The following is a 13749-nucleotide window of genomic DNA, read 5'->3' as shown; positions in this document are numbered from 1 at the left end:
AGCTCATTGACAAGCCGGAATGTTTGCAGAAGATGGTGACTGGCTAAAGGAACTGGAGATGGTTAGACTACAAAAGACAAAGCTCAGAAGGAAACAGCTGCTGTTTTCCTTCCTCTAGCTGTCAAGGGGTTATGCTAACTTGCCTTAGACACAGAAAGACCAAGGGAATTAGCCTCAGTTAGCTTTTAAGGTCAGTACAAAAGAGCAAACAGGAATTCGGGAATACCTCAGCTCCCAAAGAAAGGTACCTGGCACAGGGTTGGGTTTCCAACCCAGCCTTGTAAATGGCTGGGCACAAAGCGGCAGGAGTTGTGGAAATAAAATGCCTGATGGAGAGGATGATCAGCTGAAGCCTGGAGATGCCTGAATTTCCCTCCCGTGGCCATTACCACATTTCCCCACTACTATCTAGTCCCTCTCACAGAATCAGAGTTTAGTTGGAAGGGACCTCAGAGGTCATTTATCCTAATCCATACCGTGACAGAATCCATATCCCTGACAAGTGGCCATATGGGTGCTGCCTGAGCCCGCAGTGACAGGGAGCCCACTCTCCTGAGACAGGTGATTCCACTTTTGGACGACTCCAATGATTAGGAAGGAGTTCCTGCTTCTATCTAGCTAACAGGATTTCTACCTATCACTGCCAGTTCTGCCTGTTTCTCCTCCAGGTGAACCCTCCCTAGTGTCTTCAGCGGATTCCCCCAGGGTGGTCTTCAGGCCAACGGCAGATCACAACCACTCATTGGGTATGTTGTGTTCTAGAGCCCTGTTCAGGAAGAAGTTGGACTAAATGGCTTCTGAGGTTCCCTACAACCTGAAGATTCTGCCCAGAAAATGTCAATGGCTTTCCTACCGGTTCTGTGTCAAGCTCAAGCTCTCTGAGGTCTGGTCCTAGACTCCGCCTTCCCAACAGTTCTCTCTACCTTGGCTGTGCCACTCTCCTCACCCACGCCAGGCTCAACCCCACCTTTAGTTTATGTAAAAAATGGTTTTATTCCCACCATCATTCATACCATTCCCTGCCCCAGAAGCCTTATTCCCGCCTCCTCTTTCCCTATCCAAATTCACCACATCCTACAAGCCCTCCTCCAGTCCTACCTCCTCCAGGAAGCCTTCTCCAATAATCCGTTCCACCCTGATTGCTTTCTTCTCTGAGCCCATACAATCCTTAGAGGTGGAGACACATAGGTTAGTAACTGGCCATATGCAATCTTATATTGTCCTCAATGAGCCATGTGTTGAGAGTCTTATCTCCTTAACCAGACTGTGAGCTCCAAGAGGTCAGGGCTCATATCTCCTCTTTTCCCCAAAGAACCCTACACTGTGGCAGAGAACACATTTGTTCATTTATCTGTCCGTCCATCTGTCCGTCCGTCCATCCATCCATCCATCCATCCATCCATCCATCCATCCATCCATCCATCCATCCATCCATCCATCCATCCAACCAACCAACAAGCATGAAGCCTCTACTAAGTGAAATGCACTGTGCTAGGTGCTGGGGATAAAAAGACCAAAGACAAACAGTCCTTACTCTCAAGGAGCTTAAATTACAGTAGATGCCCAACCATATGGCCAATGAATGACTAGAGTAGCTCTTGGCATATGGCTTGGGATACTGGAGGCACTGGCTGAGTGAAGAGCTCCAGGCTCAGGACTGGGGGCCTGAGCAGACAGAGGAGTAGGACAGGCCCTTCTTTGCTTGCTCTTTGCCATTTTCAAGATACAAAGCCTGCCAGTCAAGCTGGAGAAACTGAGTTGCTATTCCCTTTCTATGTGGCTCTGCTATGCCTTCCAGCCAAGCCCTGGGGAGAGACCCTGTTTCAGAGGCCTGGTAACAGTCTGGCACATGGCAGCAATGCCATGTCCTTGCTCCAGGTGATAAGCAGATAGGAGGGAGAGAAGGGAGACTGTGTCCTCCAGGGAGGTTTCCTCAGACCACAGAGTTCTGTCCCTCTTCTTAACCCCCCCCCCCGAAATTACTTCATGAACCACACAGGTAGATAAAATAGTCATTCAGGTACATTCAGGTAAACCCCTGATTCTCTCTTTTTGGGCAGTTCCCTCTAAATATGTCTCATCACCTTGCCTGCCAAACTAAGAACCCCTCAAGGGAGGGCCTGCAGTTCTTCTTGTATCTCCCACAGCAGAGCCCAGCACAGGACCGGGAAAAGAGCATAAACTAGTGCCAAGTGAGGCAGCAGGAAGAGAAGAGTGGCCTCGGTCCAAAGGGATGCAAAAGGTCAAATCCACGAGAGCACCTGTGATTCATTAGAGAGAACAGGGAAACTGGAGCATGGAGGCTTGGGGGTGAGGCCTGGGTGACCTCTTTAAGCTTTAGTTTCTTTTGCTAAAAAATGGGGATAATTGTAGGTGCTTTTCTAACAATTCAGAGCTAGAAAGAAAGAACCTCAGAGATCATCTGCTCCAATTCTCTTCCTTTTAAAGATGTGAAAACTGAAGCCAAGAGATGGAGAGGAAAGGACTTTTCCAAGGCTCCACATGTAGCAGTGCAGGGATCTGAACTCAGCTCCTGATTCCAAATCAAATGCTCCTTATGCTATGCTATGCTGCCACAGAACAGGTTTGTGTTGAATAAAAGCATGTTGTAAACTCTAAGGATCTCTGAAGGGGTCTGATCCCCACCCTAGCCTCAGCCTGGTCCTTTGCCCAGGTCCAGATGACCTTCCTGGGCAGCTGACGTGGCTGCTCACCTGCCCTACTGTATTGGTAGACACCTAGGCCCAGCAGTGGAGCCTGCGGCCCACGGGGCCCTGCATTCCCAGCTGCTGCCCAAACAAATTAAAAATACATAGGAAATGTTCTTGCTAGTCTGTCATGGGAATATGCAAATAAAATCTATGTGGTGGCCTATCGGGCTAATATTCCTGCCAATTCATTCTCTGGGTGTGATTAAAATGAGCAATAAATTCCCCAGTAGTCTCAGTGGATTGCAGAGGAGGGAGGGGGAATGCAGGCTTATCCCAGCACGTCCCCCTTAGCTGTGTATTCATCATGGGCCAGCTTCCCATATTTTTGTTTTATCTACTCTCGTGTATAGAGACATAGAGATAAAGATATATTTCCAACCTTCTCTTCTGTCTCTTAGTTAAAATGTGGTCATATTTTAAAACTTTCAATTCTCTGCCTGTCGAAATCCTTTCTGCTCTTCAATACCCAGAGTAAATGTCACTTCCTCCAGGAAGCCTTCCCTGACCATCCCATCCCACAGGGAGCTTTCTCCCTCTTTGAAGCTCCCAGTATGCTTTGGACCTTACTTGAGTCTTTTTGTGGTAGGAAAAAGAACTCTGAATTTAGTCAGTGAACTCAGGTTCAGTATTGGCCCTGCTAGTCAATTCCTATGTGATCTTGGCAAGTCACTCTTTTGTGTCAGTTTTCTTATTTATAAAATGACAGAGTTGTACTAGATGACCCCAAAAGCACTTATTAAGTGCCTTTTTTGTTGTTCAGTCGTTTCAGTCATATCTGACTCTTCATGACCCTTTGTGGGATTTTCTTGGCAAAGATACTGGAATGGTTTGCCACTTCCTTCTCCAGCTTATTTTACAGATGTGGAAACTGAGGCAAATGGGGTCAAATGACTTGTCTAGGGTCACACAGCTTGGCATAACAGGTGCGGCTAGTACTATTAGGGGCAGCTAGGTGGTACAGTGGATAGAGTGCCAGACCTGGAGCCAGGAAGACTTATCCTCCTGAGTTCAAATCTGGCCTCAGATACTTACTCAGCTGTGTGACCCTGGGCAAGTCATTTAACCTTGTTTGCCTTGTAAAATGAGCTGGAGAAGGAAATAGCAAACCATTCCCGCATCTTTGCCAAGAAAACTCTACAAGGAATCACAGACAGTTGGGCATGACTGAACAACAACATGGGCATAATGGTATTTACTCCCAATTTCACAGGGCTGTTGGGAAGAAAGCGCTTTGGAACACCAAATAATTATATAAAAATGACCCAAATATGACCCTTAAGTGTGCTAGGCAACAGGGAAAGATGAGGTGGAAAAGACAGGATGGGGTCAGATAATGGAGAGTCCCCCAAATCAGGCATAAATAATGGCAGTGTCTTATCTTTCTCTACAGTGCAAAGTGTTTTCCTCACAACAATCCTCTGAACGTAGCATGAGGATTGTTCGATGTTTGATGGATGAGGACACTAAAATTCAGAGAGAAAAATTGCTGAGAATGACAGAGGTAGCGAGAGTCTGAGCTAATGCCTGAGCCTGGTCTCTGAGCCCAAAGCCAGCTATTGTTGAGAGGTAGCCACTGAATGTTGGAGAGAAGGAACGTGGGTAGAGTTCGGTTTTAGGAAGTTTACTCTGGCCGTGGGAATTAGAGGGACCAGAAGGAGAAAGAGACTGGAAGGAGAAAAGCTAGTTAGGAGGTTGTTGTGATCCTCAGGGAGGTGATTAGCGCCTGAACTAGAATTATAGAATATTAGAACTGGAAGAGAACTTAAAGATAAGTTAGTCAGTCCAAGTCCTTCCCCTTCTCCACATGGGGAAAATGAGGCCCAGAGAATACAATAACTTACCCAGAGAGTTAGTGATAGACCTGGGATTAGAACCTGGGTCTCCTGTTTTCTAGTTCGGGGAATTTCCCACCAGAACCTATGCTTTAGGCCTCTGGAAGGAATGGTCAAGCTTAGAGATAAGAGAAAAAACTCCTACAAGTTGATAACTGAACTGGATCAGATGGTGGTGCCAGTGGCAGAGACAGAGCAAAGGAGAAAGGGGCATTTAGAACAGGACTTGATTAGTGAAAGGGCATGCAGAGGAAGATGTCTGGCAGGGATGTGAAGATGCATGCCTGGAGATGGGGAGGGGGATCAAGGTTGAAGATGCGCATGTACACCCTCACCGAGGTGAGAGGTGCATGGCTCGGCTAACAGCAGTTCTGGAGGGCACACTCTGGCCACAGCTTAGAAGGGGGTGAGATTGAGGGAATGCTATCTGTGTAGTTTACAGAGATCTTAGAAAAGTATTTGATAAAGTACCTCAAGCTCTCCAGGTGGAAGAGACTGACAGATAGGGACTAGATCATGGTACAAAATGGTATATTCCCAAATGGTAGAATAGGCAGACTGAGTAATTGTTGATGGTTCACAATATCCCTTCAGGAAGAGGTCTTATGTGGAGCACCACAGGAGTCTGTTCTTGGCCCAGTACTCTTTGTTTTTTTGTTTTTTTTTGCGGGGCAATGAGGGTTAAGTGACTTGCCCAGGGTCACACAGCTAGTAGCAAGTGTCTGAGGTTGGATTTGAACTCAGGTCCTCCTGAATCCAAGGCCAATGCTTTATCCACTGTGCCACCTAGCTGCCCCCAATCCAAAAAGATCTTGATGGTTTTGAGTGCTGGCCTAAGTCTAATGTGATGACATTCAATAGTGATCAATGGAAAATTTTACACATAGGCTGAAACAACCAATTTCATAAGTATGAGATGAGAGAGGCATGATTTGACAAAGAAGTTCGTCTGGGGGAAAAAAACCAAACAAGGATCTGGGAAATTTAGTGACCTTATGAGTTGGGAGTGATACAGCAGTAAAAAACCTAATGTGATATGGAACTGCATTAGGGAAATTATGGCTTCCAGCCATAAGGAAGTGGCCATCCCCTCTGTGTGTTGTCCTGGTCAGATCACATCTGGAGTACTTTCAGTGCTGGGCAGTATCCAGAGCTAAGCAATCCAGACAGCCAAGGGACCTGAGTCCATGATGCATGCAGGGCTGACCAAGGATTTGGAGGTGAGAGAGTCAGGGGAAACAGGACGGCTCAAACACAGGAAGGGCTACCATGGAGAGAAGAGACCACACTGTCCTGCTTGGTCCACAAGGCAGAGAGGGGCAAATGTAGGCTCTTTGTCAGTAAAAACTTCTTGGTAATCACAGCTACCCAAAGTGAAATGGGCGGTCCCAAGAAGAGGAAGGTTTTCTGACCCTGAAGGTCATCTGAGGGTGGGGTGACCTTTTTTTTCTCAGTGATGTTAACAGAAGGAATTCTTGCCCTTGGTGAATAATAACAGCCAATATTTCTATGGTGCTTTTAGGAACACAAAAACTCTTCATATATTTTTATCTATAAAATGTGTATATATATTTATATATTTTATCCTTATACTAGCCCAGTGAGGTGGGTGTTATTATCAGCCTCATTTTCAATAGAAGGAATCTGAAGCAGAGGAAATTAAGTGACTTGTCTACAGACACACAGTTGTCTGAGGCAGGATTTGAACTCAGGTCTTCCATGTATCCATACATCATCTCAGATGAATTCAAGTTACCTGGAACTGCCAAATGGGACTGCTAAGGCATTGTCAGAGACAATGGAAAGATCTTGGAGAATGGAAGAGGGACCATAGGACTTGGTACCACCAGGATGGTGACCGGCCATGAGTTTAAGTATAGAAGTTATCAGTTAGAAGAAATGGAGATGTTCTTTTGGAGAAAAGAAGACTCAGGGGATGAGGAAAGGTTGTATTTAAGGATCTCAAGGGCTGTCATTTAAAAGGAAGAAAGGAAAGGAGGAAGAAAAGGAAGGGAAGAAGCATTTATTAATACCCACCATGAGCCAGGCATTATGCTTCTTAAACACCTTAAAAATATTATCTCATTTGGTCCTCACAATGACCCAGAAATATAGGTGATATTATTATCCCCATTTTATAGTTGAGGAAACTGAAGCAGTAGCTAAGTGACTTGTCCAGGGTCACACAGCTAGTAGATGACTGAAGCCAGATTTGAACTCAGGTCTTCCTGACCCCAAGCCCAAAGTGCCATCTCCTGTGCTACCTCTCTGTCTCCATGGAAGAGGCATTATGCTTGTTCTCTTTGGCCTCAGAGGGCAGAACTAGGAGCAACAAAAGGCCAGAAGTTGTAAAGAGGAAAGTTTTAGCTTGATATCAGGAAGGATTCCTAGTGATTAGAACCCTACAGAGGTGGCCTGGATTGCCTTGGGAAGGAGTGGATTCCTTCTCAGTGGAAGTCTTCAAGTAGAGACCAGATGACTCAGTGGGCAGTTATATCACAGCAGGAATTCTTTTTTGGGTATGGGCTAGGCAAGGTGGCTATGGAGGGCCTTTCCAACTCTGGAATTCTGGGAAATGGAGGATTAGACGAGAAGGGACTTGGCCAAGGCCACAGAGTGAGTTAATAACAGAGCCAGTGCAAGATACAGTCTTTTAGTAACATGTCAATCACTTTTACAACGCTCTGGAGCACTTTTCTTATTCTGAGTCAGGATAGTGCAAGTATTATCATTCTAAATTTGCAAATGAGGAGACTGAGGACCAGAAAAATGATTTGCCTGGGGTTACATGGCTACTAAGTGACAAGAAAGGTTTGAGCCCAGGTCTTCTGGGCTCAGAGGGAGCCTTTCCTTGCATTATACCATGAGGCCTTTAACAACCAGGGCTGATTTCTGCACACAGCTAAGTTGAGGGCTGGGGACATGGAGAAATGCAGCCTGGGAGAGATGGGGTGGGGCGCCCTGCCCTGATGGAGCTCTTGGTCCGAGTAGGAGAATGAAATCCACAGATAAAGGCCGAACAGGACAGTGTGGGAGACAGTCAAGTGTAGAACTGTGTGACTCTAGCAAAGAAAAGGGGGACTCCTCAGCACGGCCCAGGAAAGAGGGCATGGTGCTGGGGCAAGCCTGAAGGGGCTGAGAGTTGGGAGGAGGAAATGAAGGGGGAGCCTTTGTAGCGGTGTGATCCTCCTGCCTGATACCTCTCCTCAGGAGGAGATGGGGATCTCTGAGCTCTGAGGTTTTCTCAAGCAGGGAAAGGCCTCTGTCAGCCAGGATCGAGCAGCCCTCGGCTCCCAGGCCAGGCTCTCACCATACCATGCACAAGAGGTTTGTTCCCCTTATCAAGGGCTCACCTTGGTCTCGGAGGCCTTCAGGAGCTTCATGACCTCACCATCGCGGGCATAGTCCACTGGCGTGTGACCCATTTCATTACACTGCAGGGGGCTGGCTCCTGGAGAAAGGACAACAGTCTGAGATCAGAGAAACGCAATGATTACTGGTGTCAGCTGGGCACGAGGAGGGAGGTAAAAGGTCTCCAAAGGTTACAGACCCTTACTGGGGCTGTGGTGGCTTCCCTATATCAGGTACCTCCTCAGAGGAGAGTTGGGGGTTCTTAGTTGCTATGGCCCAACTCTTGGGGGTCATGTACTGTATGTGTCTGGGAACATATGTGTGTAAACAAGTACACAAACCACTCATGAACCCCTACATAAAACAAAAGTTAACATTTATTAATACTGCAGATGAGTTTAAACTCCAAATCAGGGTCACCTCTGATTTATATAGTACTTTTTGGTACTCTGTTATCTCACATACTCAGTGAAGGAAGAACTATGATCTCATTTTGTTGTTGTTGTTCAATCATTTCAGTCACGTGTGACTTTTGGCAAAGATACTGGAGTGGTTTGACATTTTCTTCTCAAGCTCACTTTCCATAGATGAAGAAACTGAGGCAAACAGAGTGACTAGCCCAAGGTCACACAGCTAGCAAGTGGCTGAAGCTGTATTTGAACTCAGGTCTTCCCAATTTCAGTCCTGGTGTTCCATCCACTGTACCACTTAGCTGCCCTATCATCTCATTTTATAGGTGAAGAAACGGAGCCCTGGAGAAGTAAAGCTGACTCCGCTCCAGAAGCACAGGAACCACGTCCTGTCCAAATTCTGGATCTTCCCCCCTCACTGAGCATGTTGGGACCTCAATACAACTCTGTGGAATTGCTGGCTGGCCAGCTGGTGCAGAAGTGCCCTCTGGCTCTAGCGGTCTTTCTCCGACAGCCCACTTTTTTCTCCGATGTGCACACATGTGCATATATACCCAAATACAGAGAGCCACAGTTTTCCTTCCCGAGGACTAGTCACATCTGCTGAGAGAGGGCATAAAGGTCCTGCTCTGCCTACTCCTTGCTGTTCTTCAGGTCTCATCTCTTGCCTTTGCTGCTGGTATGTCCTGATGTGGAGTGCTGGGGCATGGATAGCACCCTGTCTGTTAAGGCTAAGCTCCAGGAACTCATGTGCCTGCAGGACACTGACTGACTAAAACCCTTGTTGTCTAGGCAGCTCTCAGGGAGGAAGGGGCCCTCTAGTCTCTGGGAATGAATGAGACAGGAGATTCAGGGGAGCCCATCAGTGACTCTGTGACAAGGGAATACTGACGGCAGGGCCCTGTGCCTGGTTATGCTGGGGGCGGAGATAAAAATGGGTCATACACCATTACAGAGCAGGGGTTAGATCAGATCCCCTCTAAGGACCTACCCATATCTAGAATGTTACAACAATGAACAATGTGAGATAACATCCACTAAATGCCACATGGGCAGCCCGGTCAATGAAAGAGGAAAACACACTGGTGTCCAGGGTAGCTGGGGCTGGCTTCCTGGAGGAGCTAGGACTTGACTGGAACCTGCAAAGATGAGGAGGACTCGGACCAGGAGTGATGCTGAACAAGGACATTCTTATAGGAAGATATGGGACATCACAGCCTAAGAAGCTGGGTCAAGGTCATCTATGGAAGGCCTTGAATGTCAGGCTAAGAACGTCTATGTCATCCATTTGAAAATTACAAATTACCCTGTGAACTCTGTGCTAACCATTTGATTTGACAGCACAATAATATAAGAACTGTTCACATTTATAAAGTGAATTACATCTGTTGTTGTGGTGATTGTTACCCCCATTTTACGGGAGATGAAATTAAGGACGAGAGGCTAGATAAGTTGGCTAGGGTTGCAGACCCTGCTTTCCTGCCCAGGGTTCTTTCTCATGTGTCATGTTCCTTTCTAAGAGGGTTCAAACCCCGAGGGCAGTGACTGGACCTTGTTCATCTCTATCACTGCCAGAGCACTGCTGAACATAGCTCTGAACACAGCAGTCACTTAGTGAATATTTACTGATTTGATAAGAAACAAAAAACCCAAGCCACCACATGGGGACCTTTCAGTGGGGCCCAACGATGAACTCTCCATGGACCCTGTGGCTGAAGTGGCTATCCAGAGTCATTATCCACTGACTTGTCACTGAGCCAACACAGTGGCTTCTGAATACCCTTCTAGACCTGTCCCCTCTTTGCATTTGACACTGCAGAAAACTTGGCTTCCTCAAGTCTTAATCCCTTTTCCTCTTTATTCTTTTTGACTTCTAAGCACAACTCTAACACTGCATCATGTAAGAAGCCTCTGCCCCAACCCTCACCAACTGGGACTGATGGCCTTTCCCCTCAGCCATAATGTATTGCTTTGTTCATCTCTGATAGAGTGATCATGACTTTTTTTTTGGTGGGACAATGAGGGTTAAGTGACTTGCCCAGGGTCACACAGCTAGTAAGTGTCAAGTGTCTGAGGCCGGAGTTGAACTCAGGCCCTCCTGAATCCAGGGCCAGTGCTTTATCCACTGAGCCACCTAGCTGCAACCTGGACTGATCATGCATTACTAGTAACATAATTATAGGTGTCTATGTCATAAATTGCTATGAGATTCTAAGTGTCATGAGGGTAGGAAGCCTATCTTTTCTAAAATATATCTCCCCCAGTGCTGAATACAAGGCTTTCTGATTACAGCAGGTGCTTATCAAGTAGGTACTGAACTGAATGTGAGCAGCTGAGATGGCCAAGGGAGTGAGTATGCAGGAAAAAAGCAGAGGCCTCGAAGACAGAACCTTTGAGAACGCCCTGATGGGACCTGGAGGAGGGGGCGTATGGCAGAGATAATATGAAGGTAGAAACAACAGGATGTGAGTGATGAGAGTGAGGAGATGAGGGTGACACCTATGACATGAGCCTAGGTTACTGGGAGGATGTTAGTGCCTTTGACAGTAAAAGGAGAGTCTGGAAGGGAAAAGCATTTAGTGGGAAAGATAATGAAGTCCATTTGGACATGTTGGGTTTAAGATGTGTACAGAACTTCTAGTTTAAGATGTCTATCAGACAGAGATGTGAGACCAGAGATCAGGGCAGAGGCCAGGACTGGATAAATAGCTCTAAGAATCACTGGGAGGGAGAGCCACTTACTGGGTCTTCTCAAGGAGTTTAGTCATAAAAAGGAGGAAACACACAGAAAGACAGCTAGTGGGGATGAACAGATCAAGTGAAGAGGCTTTTTTGAGGATGGGGAGCCGTGGGTATATTTGAGTGCAGTAGTGAAGAAGTCAGTAGAGAAGGAGAGATTGAAGGGAGTGCAGAAATTGGAGTTGGGGGATCTTGGTTCAAATTTCATTTCTGAGATCCACATTTCTATCTCTCTCTCTCTACAAAAAAAATAAAATGAAGGCAATTGGGATTAAGTGACTTGCCCAGGGTCACACAGCTAATTAGTGTCTGAGCCTGGATTTGAACTCAGGGTCTCCTGACTCCAGGGGCAGTGCTTCATCTACTGTGCCACCTAGCTTCCTTGGCCCCCCGTCCCTTTCTGATACCTATTTTTATTGTGATCTTGGGCAAGTGACATTATTTCTCTGCGTTTCAGTTTTCTCACCTGTAAAACTCCCAGGTAGGACTAGAAGACTTCTGAAGTCTTTTCTTTAAGTCTCTGATCCTTTCTGTTCTAAAAATGTCTATTTCCATAGCACTCTAAAGTTTACAAAGTGCTTTGCATACAACTCTTATTTTACCTGTTCTACAGATAAAGAAACTGAGGCTTAGTACAGTTATGTGACTTGATCCTGGTCACATAGAATGTAAGTAACCTAGGTCTCCTGACACCAAGTCAGGAGACACACATTTATTAAGTGTTTACTCTGTGCCAGGTCCAGCGCTAAGGATACAACTAGAAATCAAAAACTGTCTAGGATCTGACATTCTAATGGGGCAGATGATATTTATAAATTAGAACATACAAAATAAACACAGAAGGAAGACAACCTGAGGGTACGGTACTAGCTGCTGGAGAGATCAGGAAAGGCCTCCTTGGAGAAGGCTTGAGTTGGCCCTTAAAGGAAGCCAGTGATTTTAAGAGCTGGCAGTTGGATGGGAAACAACCAGTTCAAAGGCATGGAGACAGAAGATGAAGTGTCATGTGTGAAGATCTCCAAGTCGGCCAGTATGCCTGGATCATAGCAACCTTGGAGGGGAGTAGACTGTGAGAAGCCTACAAAGGTGGGAAAAGGGGCCAGGTTGTGAAGAACCTTAGGTGCCAGACAAAGGACTTTATATTTGAGGCTGGAGGTAATAGGGAGCCACTGGAGTTTAATGAACAGGGAAGTGAGATGGCTTCCTCATACAGGCTTTGGAAAAAAAAATCACTTTGGTGGCTGTGAAGGTAGGACAGATTAGAGCAGGAGGAGAGTTGAGAAAAGAAGGCCAAACGAAAGGCTACTTCAATAGTCCAGGAGAGAGGTGACGAAGGCCTGAACTCTAGGGTGGTAGCTGTATGAGTGGGAGGGGACATATGTGGGTAATGCTGTAGAGAAAGAAAAGACAAGCTTTGAGTGACTATGAAGGGTAATGGAGAGTGGAAGGGGAGGTGAAGATGCTGCTGAAATTTCAAACCTGGATGACTCGAAGGATTGGCGGTGCCCATAGTCTTCAATTGGGAAGGTCAGAAGAGGGGACGGTTTTTGGGAAAAGCAAATAGGTTGTTTTCTACATGTTGAATCTGAGCTACCTATCAAATAGTCAGTTATAAAGGTTTAATCTGTAATTGGTGACACAGGACTAGACCCAGGAGAGACAGGACTGTGATTTCACTGGGTGAAAATAACAGCCACCTAATAATAAAAATGGACATTTATATGGAGCTTTTTGTTGTTTTCTTTTCTTTTCTCAATCAGCAGGCATTTATTTTCTCTCCCTCCCTCTCATTCTCCAATTTAGAAGAAAAAGAACCATCTTTGTAACACATATACATCTTTAAAGATTCTTGACTGCTTTACATACATATATTTCATTGGGGCCTTTCAAAGACCCTGACGACTGCCATTATCCTTATTTCACAGACTAGGACCTTGGGACTCAGGGTGGAATAACTGCCTTGCTTCTGGTCACCAGGTTACTGAGTGTGAGAGGTGGGTCTGGCATGCAGGCCTTCTTGACACCAAGCCTGGCACCTTCTCCATTAGGCCATGCTTCCTCCCATGGACAAGAGGCCTCTGTGGAGAGGGACAGATTGGATGTGGTGAAGGTTGGTGAAGAGACTGTTATGATCATTTGGAGGGCCTTGGTTGGAGAAAATCCACTTGAGACAGAAGGGGTCCTGGGAAGTCTAAGAAACCTGTCAATAACACTTGAACCTGATGCCTCAGTTCTTCAAAGTTCCTCTTTCCTTGGCTTTTCCCAACCTCTCCTGGTTCTTTTGATCTCTTGGTTCCTTCAGGCCAAGCAACATTTAATGCACAGGGCCCTTGAGGTGCTGAGTCCAACCAATGAAGAGATTAGGGAACTAGTTAAGAGCCCAGAATTAATATAGTTACTAGGCTTCTGAGGTATGATTAGGGCTTACCGCCCCGCCCCCCCAAGAGAATACTCCTCTTTTACCTCAACTCCTCCCTATGTTCCCAGGTGAAGTTCAAAGCAGGAAAGGATATCAGTTATATCTGAGGAAACTGTATGGAACAGGGAGAGTGGGAGGGTAAGAAAGAGGTGAAGGCTAGAGAGAGAAGGGCAGTAAAACAAGAGGACAGTTGAGAGAAAAGGGAAACAATGACGTAAAAGACAAGAGAAAAAGGGAAAGAGAGAGGAGAGGGAAAGCCTGAGACAAAGAAGAATAGAGCTGGGGTG

At 46.2% G+C, this 13749-nt stretch overlaps 1 protein-coding gene across 2 annotated transcripts in view; it reads right to left on the bottom strand.

The window, feature by feature from the left end:
- CLPB (caseinolytic mitochondrial matrix peptidase chaperone subunit B) overlaps positions 1-13749 on the bottom strand; it is a 190186-nt gene that overhangs the window by 50873 nt on the left and 125564 nt on the right. For both annotated transcript variants that reach the window (XM_043993018.1, XM_043993019.1), the window contains one exon: positions 7897-7994. In XM_043993018.1, coding sequence (XP_043848953.1) covers positions 7897-7994 — 98 coding nt within the window. The remainder of the gene's footprint in view (positions 1-7896; positions 7995-13749) is intronic.

This window comes from Dromiciops gliroides, chromosome 3 (assembly GCF_019393635.1).
Source record: "Dromiciops gliroides isolate mDroGli1 chromosome 3, mDroGli1.pri, whole genome shotgun sequence".
Lineage (NCBI taxonomy): Eukaryota > Metazoa > Chordata > Mammalia > Microbiotheria > Microbiotheriidae > Dromiciops > Dromiciops gliroides.
This window is presented reverse-complemented; position numbering and strand designations above follow the sequence as displayed.